General features: G+C 36.5%; 1 protein-coding gene across 3 annotated transcripts in view; it reads left to right on the top strand.

Annotated features, from left to right (window-relative positions):
* The window catches only part of SLC7A6 (solute carrier family 7 member 6), a 30,563-nt gene that overhangs the window by 8,559 nt on the left and 7,515 nt on the right, over positions 1 to 14,489 (top strand). For all 3 annotated transcript variants that reach the window (XM_074839409.1, XM_074839408.1, XM_074839410.1), the window contains exons 3-5: positions 1,707 to 1,832; positions 3,631 to 3,775; positions 6,279 to 6,402. In XM_074839409.1, coding sequence (XP_074695510.1) covers positions 1,707 to 1,832; positions 3,631 to 3,775; positions 6,279 to 6,402 — 395 coding nt within the window. The remainder of the gene's footprint in view (positions 1 to 1,706; positions 1,833 to 3,630; positions 3,776 to 6,278; positions 6,403 to 14,489) is intronic.

Genomic DNA, 14,489 nt, shown 5'->3' with positions numbered 1-14,489 from the left:
TGATTATTTTTCTTTTTTTTTTTTTCTTTTAAGATAGCAGAGACAGAGTAACATTTCATCTGAAGTAGAGACCAAGCCCTAACTCACTAAAATAGGGAGGTAATAATAATTACTCCCAATGAAAATTGCTTAAAAAAAAAAAAAATTACCAAAATAAACCCTGGGAGCAAATAATCCATAGATAATACCGATCATTAATACTGAAGAGCAGAGACCAAGCAGAGTTGTTTTTTTCCTGCCCGCTCTTTGGGAGCTGCCACAGTCCTGACTTTTGAAATTTGATACAACTGTTTTTCTCCCTTCATCTTGCCAAGCTCAGTGGAATTTTGTTCAGCTATTCCACTAGGCCAGAGTGCCTGGTATAATCATGCCGTGCTTTTGAGATCATTACCTTTCTTTTGTTTTTAAAATGATTACTTTTCTATTTGGTAACTGTGCTAAGTGCATTTTTATCTTAGTAGTATCATATTTTTCTTGGAGTGTAGGAAAGGAAATAATTTATCACCTCTTTTAATTTAATTTTGATTTGCTACTACTTACTCCCTAAACAGTCACATTTAATTTTTATTTATACGCATATTTAAAATACATAGTGGAAGAAAATTGTTTGGCGATTAAAAAGTACAGTAGAATATAACCACTTTTTTACTAGCTAGAGAAAAAATGAGATTTGGGGCAAATGCTTAAGCTTCTGGGTTAGAATCAATAATGTAATGATAATCTGTGTAAGAAAATCTTGCATTGAATTAGTATTTTGTTCAGTAAAGAATACTGAAGATGCTGAATCCTATTCAATATTCAGCATCTGAGTTCAGGCAGAGGTTGTCTGGCTCTCCTCTTGAGGAAAAGGTAATAAATGCAAAAGCAAAATGTTGAGAGCCATAAGAACAGTGTATTTAAACAATAGCTTGGAAAGTGTTTGTTGGGGAAGTTGATCACATGAGTAAGTTTAGTCAACCACTGTTACTAAAATATTTGTGAAATCTGAAAGTCTCATTTTAAGTTCCATTACAATCTTGTTAAATAGATCTAACACTAGTTTATTTTGGGATAGAGGGAGAAATATACTCAGAATATTCATTACTTACCACCAGTTCTTAAAAATCTCAATTAATGTTGCGTTAGCTGTAAAGCATATGTTATTTGGTCAGGTCTGTTCTAACCTCATTTAGTAATACAGTTTAATACAACTGGAAAAGAGTACTGCATCGCCTGTGACCATATTCACTATTGCAAATACTCCATGGATGTAGAATTCATCCTCAGCCTAACAAGGAAGGATAAAAAACCTTTTCAAATACTGTTTTAATATGTTTGCCTAAAGGAATTTCTAGGTAGTCTTTTATTTATCAGAACAATATTGATACAGTGTAATGAATTATTTCATGTAATGGTTTCTGTAGTCTCAGGGTAGTTGCAGAGTGCAGCTGGTGACGGGTAATGTTAGGAGAATGGGCATTAATCAGAGAAGGGGAAGTCTTTCCTTCCATCTTTTGAAACAATGCATTTAGAACATCTGTTTCCTACTGTTTTGTTTAAATCAGTGTGTTTTCAGTACCAGTATATTTTGCTTAGCTTAACCTAAGTGTTAGTATAACAGGTAAGTGCGTATTTAGATTATAATTTAAAATGTTTGAAAAATAAATGAAACTGAATATTGTTCAAATAGTCTTTTCATTTTTCTTTTTTATTTTTTTTTCTCCTAGGTCTTCTAACATTTATAAATTGTGCCTATGTTAAATGGGGAACACGGGTGCAGGATATATTTACTTATGCTAAAGTTATGGCTCTTATTGTCATCATCATAACCGGACTTGTTAAAATATGCCAGGGTAAGCTTATAAAATTAAAGCAAAGGTTTGTATTTATCAGTTAGACTGAGTAACTGGTCTAAGGACTGTAAAATACCTCTGTATGTGTAATCAAATGCCTCAGTACAAGCATAGTGTAGCCACTTTGAGAACACCAATAATACCAATGTTAGGTATTATCATGATATTATATCATGAGAAGCTATCCTATCTCAGTTGACTTTGAACTGGGTAAAAGAAGGTAACTGATTGCTCGGCAATGTTGTGCAATTTACAGCCTGCAGTATGGGATAATAAAGGAAATGAAAACAGCAAAATACAGAGCTAGCAAAATATGATGGGAGCAGAGAAAGCTGTAAGTTTCTATAAGAAACATACTACTTTACAATGAGATCAACTGAATTTTGTTTTACAAAATGAATTTCGTGTAAGTCTGAAAGTGATTGAACTTAAAGCAAAAATAGTTTTGTAAGAACATCTAAGTAGATTTGTGAAACAGCAGCTCTTTTTTTGCTCAAATCCTGAGTTGTATTATAGCTGTTGAGAATTAGAAAGCTGCTGGGGCTTTTGATTTTTATTTTTTTTTAAACTTGTGTGTGTGTTGGGCATTGTGCCTTCAAGTTAGAGGAATTCTGAACTTAGTTTTGTTCTTGGCCCTTCCTTTGGGGAGAATTTATTGGTGTGTTAGCTTAAAAAAATTAGCCTGCTTCCAAAGCCGCCATAAAGGTCTTTCCCTGGCAATCTGGCAATTTGTGTCCTTTGCTCTAACCAGTTATTGTTGAAAGTCCATGAGCAAGGTAATTACTGTGAACAGAACAAGAATATGAATATGTGAGCACCATGCTGGAGTGTTTATTCCTTAGCTCATCTGCCCATCCCTTGTTTTGTGGATACTGAGCTTGTTCACTACTAACTTTGACATTGTCTCCCTTCTCTGTTTCTAACTTAGTAGTTATTCCACTGATGTCTGTGCCAAGAGAATAGCAGGGTAAAAAGTAGGGAAGATAAATAAGTGAAGATACTTTAGAGGCCTCAAATATTTGCCTGGCTAGTTTTGGTGAAGTCTAAAGGTTTCAGGATGCATAGTGCAGGGCGTATTTTGGAGTTACATAGTAACTCACCTTTCTGTATTTGGTGGTTTTGTGTGTGTCTGTATCTGAGTATATAAAACTGCCACTGACGAGCTTGTCTGGACTTGATTAAAGTCAAAAGATGGCACAAGTTCTCACAAATACTCTGAAAGAACCCCACACTTTTTTCTTAGCTTGGGAAAATTTTATCTCAAGTAACAAATATTTTATGCTCTATTAATTGTTCTCAGTTTCCTATTTTTAATGGCTAAAATTTAAACATCCATTTAGGTGGGATTTTTTTGAATCATTATTATCTAAAATCAACTGTTATCTTTGTTTTCTGCATAGGCTAAATGTCTGAAAATTTAAAAGTATATGGAAGGATAGAGTGGATTATTTTATAAATATATATGTTATAAAAATTACCCTTAGCCTGAGTGCTGTCATTGTCAGTTGTTTGCAGCGTAGTCTGAACTTAATGTTCCTGAACTTTTTGTGCCACTGTGGACAAACTAGGTGTTTAATTATGGAGTAGTATCATCCACAGAGGATATTTTTTAGTAGTTTAAATGCCATGCCTATTCTCATGGCTGAAGCACAGAGTAGAATTGGAAAAAGGGCTTAATAAGCAGCTTTGAAGGAATTAGGGTTTCCGAGGGGTTTTTTTGTGTTTGTGTGCCAAATTGAAAAAAATTACTTGCTGTATTCTATTATCCTGTACTTCACTGCATCTCTTCCACACACAGGATATACATCGCACTTTGAGAACTCTTTTGAGGGATCCTCTGTTGATATTGGAGACATTTCCCTTGCACTCTATTCTGCCTTGTTCTCTTACTCTGGTTGGGATACACTCAATTTTGTAACAGAAGAGATCAAAAACCCAGAAAGGTAAACAGTTTGAGCTTTCTAAACCTAGATTGTTCGTAAATTGCTTGTTTTGTGGCTGTCTTTCTCTAATGAGTCCTCAGCTTATGCAGAAATGAATAGAACTGCTCTATACTTAGATGATAAGGCTGTGAACAGCCACTAGCAAAGGTTTACTAGTTTTAAACTCCATTAAAAATTAAAAAAAAAAAGAAATAAAAGGTAAGAATAAATAAGTCTAAATGATTGCAGGATGCTGTATTCAGTGCTTGATAAGCTTTCAGTTCAAGATGTTACTACTGTTTATTACAATAGGTGTTAATATTGCAGTGAAACAGTTACATAAATATAGTCTATGCTGTGTTTATCTGTGCAATAATTTCATATTTAAGAATGTTACCTTTTCCATGAATTTATGCTCTAAAAGTGTGACTGACTAATCTTGTTCAGTTGTGAGTCTGTAAGCAGATGCCTTTATGTTAAAAATAGAATGCCATTTGATCATTTTTACTTCCTATTATAAGCAACAGCTCAGATTGCTACAACTGAAAGATAAAGAATGGAAGAGATTTTTTTTTTTTTTCCAATTCCCCCAACTGATTTTGACTTTTGCAGTTCATTCTGTTACCCCTGAGTTCTGTGGGCATTTATTTAGCCAGGAAGGTTTTCTATTAAAAAGAAAAAATAGCAGAAAAGTATTTTATATCTAAAAATAACTAATTTTAGTCAGACTGAATTTTGGGTTGACAGGGTTTCCTTAAATTGTCTTGGAAAGATTTGTTATATGTATTCAGAAGAGATGTATGTTTTGTGTGTGCATCAGTCATTTGGTCATTCAAATAGGGTTTTTTTTTCTGCTGAAAGAGCTCTCTTTTTGAGTGCTGTTGCAATGCCTTTTCATCTTTTAAAGATAGCGTATTGTTATGTGTTATCAGTTGGATAACTCTTGTATTAGATCTAATGTTTTGAAAAAGAATTTTTCTCACAGGATGTTCAGCTGATGAAAATTTCTTTAGATTCATTTGCCATTTATAGGCATCAGTGCCTAATGCAAGCTTTGTTCTTGGTAACAATTGTAGCTGGAAAAGTGAACTTCACATTCTGGCTTTCTACATTGACAATTCTTGAGAATAATGAAGTGTTCCAAACCTCTATAAAATTGTTCCAAGAGTTATGTATTTTTCATCTTCACTTGATTCATAGTGCCCTCATGCTTGTCCAGTCAAAAGTTGCAATCCCCAAGTTAAATTCGAAATAGTCCCTTGGCTTTAATCTTGGGAGATGCAAAGTCCTTAAAATGCTCTTTCAGCTTTTTGTTACATTATGTAACATTTCTGAATTAATATCTAAGTGGTTTTCTAATTCTCTTTCTTCTCTGCACTGAGGCTCACAGGTCTCGTACTGTGCGAGTGCATCCTGGAAGCAGAGTCAGAACTCCCAGCTACTAATTTACTGATTTATATGGGATGTTGTGGTGTGTGTTTGGTTTTCTGCTTCCACAGCATCAGACAGACCCAGCTGGAGTTCTGGGCCTCAGGAAATTTTTGAGGAAAGTTCCAAATTGTATTTTGTTTTTCTGCTTTGTTGATTTTTTTTTTTGTTGTTGTTGTTATTGAAAACCATGTTCATGGCAAATGCTCGTCCATGTCACCATGCCATGTTTGATTCCAAACTGGGCAAATGCGAGAGTAACACTCTCAAGTCTGCTTTCCCTTTTGAGACATTTGAATATCCTTGCAAGCTTTGGGGAAAGAATAAAGCTGAGAAAAGTTTGCTTCTGTTCTGCAGAGTTTCTCCCTGTGGAGCTGCAGGCACAGGGCTGTGAGTTTATCTCAGCTTTATATTAAATCTTACCTATTTACCTCTAGAGGTTTGCAGTGTTTTCACGTCACTCTAGACTTTTTTTTGGTATTACTTTCTAGACACGCGTTTGCTAGTAAGATACGCCACATCCCAAGATTCACAGCTGTGTGGCAGTTTTGGATCTGCCCTCTGCATCTCTACTTTCTGCAGTTACACAGTCCAGTTAGTTTGCTCTCTGCAGTGATGAGTGCAGGTGAGAAGATCAGAGGTTTGGTTTGGTTTAGTGGATCTCCCTGCCTCAGAAGTAGGTGCTAGAACAGCAGCATCCCCCAGGGAGAATAAGTGCAGTGACTCAGAGCTCTGCCCCTTTGGGTTTTAACATGGCCAGTAGGAAATAATTTAAAGCATGTAAATTTGCAGGCTATTATGGATCTGGAAACCCTGAAGTTAGGGTACTTGAAGAGCAGTTGCACAGAATCCGCTTTTAGACATAATTTAAGTTTTTGCAAAAAAATAGTATTTTTCCAGTATTCTGTATTAGAATTTCTAGTTTTAAAAGAAACCAAACTCTTCCAGAGATACCTATTTTGAAATCTTTATTCTGTCTTCATACCTTTTTATCTCTAAGGTAAAGGATGCAAATAAATAAGTTTATTCTGTAATTAATGGAAATTTTTTTTCCTGGGTTGTGGGTTTTGTTGGTTTTTTTTTTTTTGTCTTACAGGAACTTGCCACTGGCTATTGCAGTGTCTATGCCAATTGTGACTGTTATCTATATTATGACCAATATAGCTTACTATACAGTGCTGGATGTTGAAGCTGTTCTTTCTAGTGATGCTGTGGCAGTGGTAAGTTGACCATGTGACATTTCCCTATATTATTCACTTTTCACCTTTTAGGGATGCATTTCATTTTGAGGAACAAAACCAGGAAAAATCCCTAGTTTATTATAGTGCTTCACTGTATACAGGAGGACAGAACAACTCATCATGAATAATTTAATCTTAAATAGAAAAGCAGTTAATGAAATCACATATAATAATAATATATTATCAGTTATTAAAACAAGCACAGATGCATCTTGTTAAAGTTTTGCAAAGATGCTAATTAGACCTGTGCACTTTGAGCTAATTGTAAATTAGCCTCATTAGTACATAACTGTCTTCTCTGTTCCTTCATGCTGCAGTATGTAGAAGGCTGGAGCAGTATGCTGAACAGCCTTGCACTGAGCTACATTCTGTTGAGCTAATAATTGGTGCAGTACATATCTGTAAATGGATGCGTCGCAGCTCAGCTGTGACAAAGTTTAGCTTTGTATCTCCTTTTCAATAACTTAAATCACTGTCTTCCCAACTTTGTATAAATTCCAACAAATTTTAATATTTTGAAATTCATTATTTTTGTATATGGATGGGAGTTTGAATCCAATTAAAATATATAAGCTTCTTAAAGTAAAAGCTGGTCAAAACATGTTTAATACTTAAAGCTAATCATTAAACAAAAGTGAAGGGGTTTTTTTTGCCCTGTAGCTAGTGAATTAATTGGATAATTCTGGTTACTATGTCCTTTAGAGTTGAGACTTGGAAAATTTAATCATCTTTTTTGTTATTTAAATTGAAGGAAAAGAAATAGCTTTCCTCCCCTTTAGATTCCCAATCGGCTTCTAAAATTTAAGTAGTTAGACACCTCCCCTTTAGATTCCCAATTGGCTTCTAAAATTTAAGTAGTTAGACAATGGACAGAGAGTTTTAAATACATCAAAATGAAGGAAGTATTCACTTTGTTCCCAGAGCGGATTACTATGATTAAAAACTGGCTTAACAAATCAGCAGACTCTTGTTTCAGGTATTTAAGCAGATGGTTCCACAAAAGCACTTACTTGACTGACTTTCAAACTTGAAAAATATTTGTGTTTAATGTAAGCTTTCAAAATAGCTTATGGTAAATGTGGGCTGTAATTTGTTACGTGTCAAATGTAATTGTGCAGATGTTTATTTCAAAATGTATTGGAAGTAAATAAACTCTAATGATTTGCCTCTTTTTAGCTGGAATATGGAAATACAAATTTGTCATAAAATATATTGTGAAAAACTTGGTAAAACGCTTTGGAATGAAACAACACAAGACAAGGACAGGAAATACTTAATTTTGAATAAGCATATGCTAAGGGGTAAAAAAATCTCCAGGAATATTTATTTCTGTTGTAGGCTATAGTATCCCATATAAAGTACCTTCCAGTGACTGATAATGGAATTTTTAATTCTTGTCTAGCATTAATTAATCCAGACAAAACTAGAAGCCAATACACTGTCCATCCTGACTTCTGAAAAGCAACACACTATTGTTTTCTTTCAAAGACAGACTTAGAAAATACACTCCTTTGACAGCAATGAAATTCTCCTGTCCAGCCTATTCCCTAAAAGTATTCTGTGCCTACTCTACTGCTCCTGCCCTGTGTCATCACAGAGGTTTATCCAGCCACTTGGTGAATGGGATCAGGGAAACTGATCCACCCTGGGAGACTGGGGGAATGATTCACTGTGGGCCTGTCCAGTCTGTGTTGCTGTATACAGCAAATAGTAGCACTGCAGCAGGAATTGGTTGCCAGGGAAAGGAGGAATGATGGATGCCTGAACCTTGCTACACATGTGAAACCCAGGCCTACATTTTTATTATTTTATATACCCGTCATTTAGTTGTTCTTTGACATTGTTCTTGACCACAAGTGAGTATATATTTATTTTTGTGTGTGTATACATTTATGTATATATACTTGCTGTGTAATTTTACATGAAATTGTAGTACTCAGAACTGGACAGATCAGGTCTTCCTGTCTGGTACAAGATGTATCTGGACATGGAGGAGAAAAAAGGAAGACTTAGGAATGATATAAAGCCCTTAGTCAATCTGATTGCATGCAGAGATATGGGCTGACCAGGATAAGAATGAAAAGATATATTTGTGATTTCCGAAGTTATTAGGAGATTTACTTCTTGTGCTAGTTTTAATGGAAGTTAACTGAATGAATGACTTCGGAAGTCTAGAAGTGTGCTTTTTCACTAGATCTCAGGATTGCCAAATACTTGCACTTAAAAGCTTAACTAATGTTCTATCTAAAGGCGTTTTTGGTGAGACATCTCATCAGCTGGCAAACAATGGTCTTCTGATTGCCACTACTTATATCCCTTTTAGAATGATAAGGTGAAAGTGCAGCTGAAGTTAGTGACTCATTAAAGATTTCCTTTTCGTTGCTGATATGAATTTAATTGCCCAGTTTTATGAAACCAACTTTACGCTTGATCTACTAATACATTAACAAGTAGTGTGGACCTCTGGAAGGTTGTAGAGTGGAACAGTTGACACTGAGGACCTGACATGCACATTATATATACTTCAGGGGTATTGTACTTTGGATTACCTCTGATAATGAGGTCCCGTGGACTGAATGCTTGTGTGTGGTTGGATTGCAGTGGGGGAGTGCAGTAGGTATGCTCTTGATGTTCATCTTCCAATTTAGTCTGTTCTAAAAGGGCAGCTCCCTTTAGCTCCAGCACTGAACAATGTGAACCAAAAAGTAGTAAGTGGCAATAACTGGGAGAGTTGCTTCAAAAGTGCACTTGTGGTCCAAATTAAAACACTCAGAATGCACCCATAGTTTTCTAGTGAATAGGGGAAAAAAGACCTAATGACTGTAATGGTCTGTATTTGAAAACCCTCCTATAATACAGAAATGTAAAAATCTTCATGGTGAAATCTCTCTGGGTGGTGGAAGAGAATTTTATCCTCAGTGGAATGTTTAACACAACTTAGGGCATTGTAGTCAGTGGATGAATGAAGAAAGGAGATGAGAATTAAGCCATGCAAAAAACTAATCCGATGAAAATGAGACGTTTTGATCTTCTCACATATTCTGCATGTGATACGTGATACAGATTGCTGTAGTTTCCTTATTGCCCTCTATGTAGTTGTAGGGTGAAAATTACAATAATGCTTTTTTAAAGAAACATGGCAGTAATATTGCTGCACTTTAAAGTCTTTTGTGTAGTAAAGCAGCAGTTAAATTTAATCTTTCCTTGTTGCTATTTTGGGAAGGAATGGAGTAGCTTTCTCCTGTTCATTTCAGCCAAGAGGCTTTGAGCGGGAAACGGGGGAGGAAAGCTATTTCCAGTTTCTAAATGATGAGAGTAAAAGTTGTAAGTAAAAGAAATACTAGTAGTAGTGTATCTTTGCACATTGTTATGCACTTGCATACTGTTTTTCTTGATGCCTGGGAAGTGAAAGAAGACTTACCAAGGGATGATATGGAACAAAACTAAAATGTCCTTCTTTTACTTCAGTATTAGCTTTATTGTAGTATAGTCCCAGTGTTGGGCTAAGAAACTCATTTTTTTAAGCTCTTTTTTGTTGAAGTAATTTAAGTAATACAGCAATAGTTAGAAGTTCTGCAAATGCTCTTCAGATGCTTGTTGATCATGTGAAAATCACTTCCTTTTTCAAAGATTCTTGTCAGAGTTTCACAGTTAACTTCTGTTTTACCTCCTTATGCAAACCATCACAGCCCTTACTGTTGAGTTTGATGTATATGAAGCAGTTACTCTGTAGCACAAACACACTTAAAATTTCTGCATTTATTGGTTTATTTTATCTCTCTTTCCCCTACCACTGAACAACTGGGTTTTTTTCATCTGAGAGCGGCATTGCATTTTTTGTTTGTGAAGAGGGCAGCTGTCTCCACAAGCACTTTTTGAGCTGCTTCATCTTCTAACAGGAAAGAACATACTGGCTGCCAGTGCATAGCTTGTTACCTGCTTCCTCTGTTTGGTCATGTCTGGGATTTATTGATTGAGTTCATACAATAGGTGATATTTAGCAGCTTACTTCTTTTACTTGGAAAAGCTAAAAATGGTTCCAGGTTGAAGCAAACGGTTGTCCTGCATATCCAGCTGTCATTTTTCTTGGAACTGTACAGCTTTTTTTTTGGTAGACTGGGGATAAAGATGGTAACTTCAGTTGCACCTTTGAATACCATCTTGCGAGTCCAGCATTTACCCTGGTGTACTCATATTCTAGAGCAGACTTGCTTTGCTTTGACATGCCCTCTCCCTCAATGAACCAGGAATGTGGGAGGCTGTTTTAGCTGTTTTATTCTTCTGTGGTGTATAGTTTAATAAATGATGAGTCTCTTTCTTCTAACTGAATTCAACCACAGATTCTTAAGTTACTCCTAGACCTTTTGGGTATTTCACTTCTCTTCCTTCATTTGGCCAGTCATTGGCTTCTTTTCTGAAGAGGAAAATCTGCTTTTCTTTGGCTGCTAGTATCGTGTCCCCCTTTGCTTGCACTGGTACTTCCCAGTAAGGTTCCTTTGGATGAAGTGCACATCCTGTACCTCATAATGGAAGAACTCTTCATCAGGGACAGGTAGTTGCTTTTAGAAGAGAGCTGTTTAGTAAGTTGTTTGCCTTCTTTCTTGGAGCTAGCTGTAATTCACTACCAGTGCAGCAGTCCTGTTGCCAGTTATGTCGAAGTTCTCTGGCTTTGGATGCCAAGCTGGCAAGCTGAGCCAGGACTTGAAAGAGTGCTACCTAATATTTTCAGTATGAGAAAAGTAAGAGAATTTGGAAAACATTGAACCCTTATTCTACAGCTAGCTATTAAAAATGCTAAGAACAGGATAGACACCTGAGAAGATTTAGATCAAGTATCTTCAGCACCTCCATAAAGACACAAATGAAACTATTTTATGGTTCAGGTTGGCATCTGTAATCTTAATGTGGGCCATGCAGAAGAGACATGCCTCATGCAGGAGACATGCAATATATTAATGCAGTAGAGTAGTGCTGGTTTCTCTTCCCATAAGATTGTATTGAGTGACCTAAAGATGAAGAGAGAATTTCATGCGGGACCTTGCGCTGCACTAGTACCTTTTTCTCCAAGAAAAGGCATTGCCAGTACTACAAGGAGACAATGAATGTCTGTTTGAGTAGAGTCAGTTAACAGAATGGTGGTTGAAACAAGAATTACCAGAAACCTGAACACTTAACTTGCTTTCTTTTGCACCTTTACAATTTTCTGACTCTGTTTTCAGTTGATGTACACTCTCTTTCCTTTAATATATATGACATTAAATCTAATTTGGTCAAACTGAACGGATGTCATACAGTATCTATATGTAATCTATAGCAGTGGAAGAAAACTTCAGCTCAGTGGCTTCTTTGCATGTGTGGTTTCCTGATTGCCATAAATTGGAGTTTCTTTGTTTCCTTTAGGAAGCAGCTCCTTAAAGGCCCGAGAAGCTAAAAATGAGAAAACAGACTGTAGTTCTGACTGCCAAATCTTCCTGTAACATGGGAGTGTATTTATACTCTGCCTCAAGAGAAAAGTCAAAGCAGAATTAATTGCACTTCCAAGATAATAGTCAGATTGCTCATATATATTAATCTCCTTACTGCTCTATAAGACTTCCAGGGTAGGAGTCTTCTAGAACTGAGCCTGGAAAAGCTCGCATGTGCGATAGGATCTTGAGCTACATAAAGAGGCTCTATAGATGCCTTTTAGGCCTTCCTAATAGAAACACCTTATCATCTTAGGGTATAGTTTAGTATGAGTTTCTTATTCATGTTGGACTATGTTCTCTTTGCATTTACCCATCTGATCACTACTGTTTAGTGCTTTTCCAGCCTGACATGTGCTCACAGCTCCATATGCTCTCTGTAGTCTGATTTTTTTTTTTTTTGTGTGTGCCTTTAACTGCACTTTTTGTGTGCAGCTAAGTGTGATGAAATAGTTCCCATCTTGTGATTCATAGTATAAAGCGTGGGTCTTTCTTATCATTTGTGTGCCTGAATTACTCAGTGTGAGGCCATATCCTATGTATTTTGTTGTGGCAGCTCTTTATGTGGGGCAATTCCCGCTGCTTTTAGTTCAACCTCTTTGTATAAAATGGTTGTTTGAACCTTTAAAAGGACAAAAAAGTGTTCTTGCAAATCATTCACAAGTTACCAGCTGATGATCATGAGATCAAACTAACCCAAGATAAAAATAAAATGTAGTTAAATCAGTTGTTCATGTCTTGAAACAAAGCTGAAATGCAGTTTTTGACCATTCTTCTGGGAGTAATGGAACATTTTAGTCATGGCTAAATAAGGGCAGTTTATCTGAGAAGTGCATGGCTGCAAGCCTCTTCCTTCATTATTATTCCCTGTTGATGATTTGGAAAAAACAATCAGAACTAAGGGGAACAGTTCCAGGTGCATGTCTTTCTACAGTGTGCGTGTATATGTGTATATCTTACATGTCCAACGGATGGGAGGGCATAAAAGGACTATCTGTAATTGCAAGTGCTGTATCAGCCACTGAATTCTCTTACTGTTTTCCTAGCTGTTAGAAGCAGTTATAGTTCAAGTCTGGACTACAGGACTTGTCGGACTATAGCAGAGATGACAATTTAATCTCTTAATCCTTCTTGCTCTTTAGACTTTCTCAGAAGAAACCTGAGAAGAAATCCATCCCCATAGTGGTGGCTTTCTCCTGTTATGGTGGACTAAATGCTTCTGCTATAGCTGCCTCCAGGTAGGCTCCTCTGTCATCCTCCACATACCCTTGCGAATGCTCCATTCTTTCCCCTGCTGCCAGCTCATTTGTTTTTATAAATGCACTTCACTACTCCCAGAAGTAGTGGTAGTTAAAGCGGAATTGGTCAGGTGCTCAGTTCAGAGCCCAGGTCTAGCTCATTTGTGGAGGATCCATGACTGTACAATTGCAGTTTTAGCAGAAAGCAGCCGCTGACTCTTTTCCCTCCCCCTTTTTTTCCTCTTGGTGCACGTGGTGTATGTGCTTGATAATTTGATTGCTTTTTCTACTTTTCTCTGCCCTTCTTTCTTATGCAAAATAACCCTCTGACATACGCACACAGTTGAATGCTTATTGTGGCCACTTTTACTTACACTTCAGTAACACTTTCTGCAAGAAATGCTGTAAAGATCTTTGGTTTTGCATTGTTCACAAGAGAGCATAGCTGAGCTTTGGAGAAGGCATTTCTTGGCATCTGTTAAAATGAGGGTGTTGAAGGATTTATAAATGTGTACTCTGAAGTATAAAAGTGTGTTTATTGTCTGAGTAGTAATACGTGAACATGGCTGATTTTTATGTTAGAAATGAGGGTTGAACCCTGTCAGAAAACACCTGTGTAAAGGCAGGTGGGTCTATATTTCTCATGTTAAGCTAGTTAATATGACTAAAAAGTTTAGCCAAACTTCAGGTACCTTTCAACTTTGTTTTGCTGAAAGATCATTTTGCAGGCAGATCTACTTGGCAAACCAAGCTGAACTTTTTAGATCATTCTCGATGAAAATACTCTTTTGCATTACCTTGCTTAGGGAAAAATTAAGCTCTTGATGTTAATGCTCCACCTTTTGCTCTCTTACAAATCCCAACTACAACATTAGAAAGTACATGGGAAATGACAGTGTTTGGTAAAGGCTGTCAATAGTTATTCTCTCTTTTGAAGAGTCTGACTTGTAGAGATCTAGGGAAATTAATTATTTAGACTTTGAGCCGGATCAGCAGTTGTTATACATCATATAGCTTGCATCCAGAATATATTGAATCTATAACGTCTTGATCTGTGTATAATTTGTGGCAGTGATACCGTAGCTTTGCCTTAACTCATTGTGATTTTTACTGCTCATATGAGTGATTGCTGTTTTCCAGGATGTGTGGAACAATATTAGCATATTTTAGAAAGGTTGGATGTAGATTACAGGATGGAAATGGCCTTTGAGTTAGTCCCACATCTGGCATCCCACACTGGTGCATTACCAGATGTTTCAAAACGAAATGGGAAATGCTTGCAAAGAACAAACACCAACCTGCCTTTTGGGGGAGAGTTTCTCCACAGACATATTAGCTAGTTTGCATCTTGCAGCTTAAGATT

The sequence above is a fragment of the Strix aluco genome, chromosome 14, assembly GCF_031877795.1.
Source record: "Strix aluco isolate bStrAlu1 chromosome 14, bStrAlu1.hap1, whole genome shotgun sequence".
Classification (NCBI taxonomy): domain Eukaryota; kingdom Metazoa; phylum Chordata; class Aves; order Strigiformes; family Strigidae; genus Strix; species Strix aluco.
Note: the sequence above shows the minus strand (reverse complement) of the source record. Positions and strands in the feature narration are given on the sequence as shown.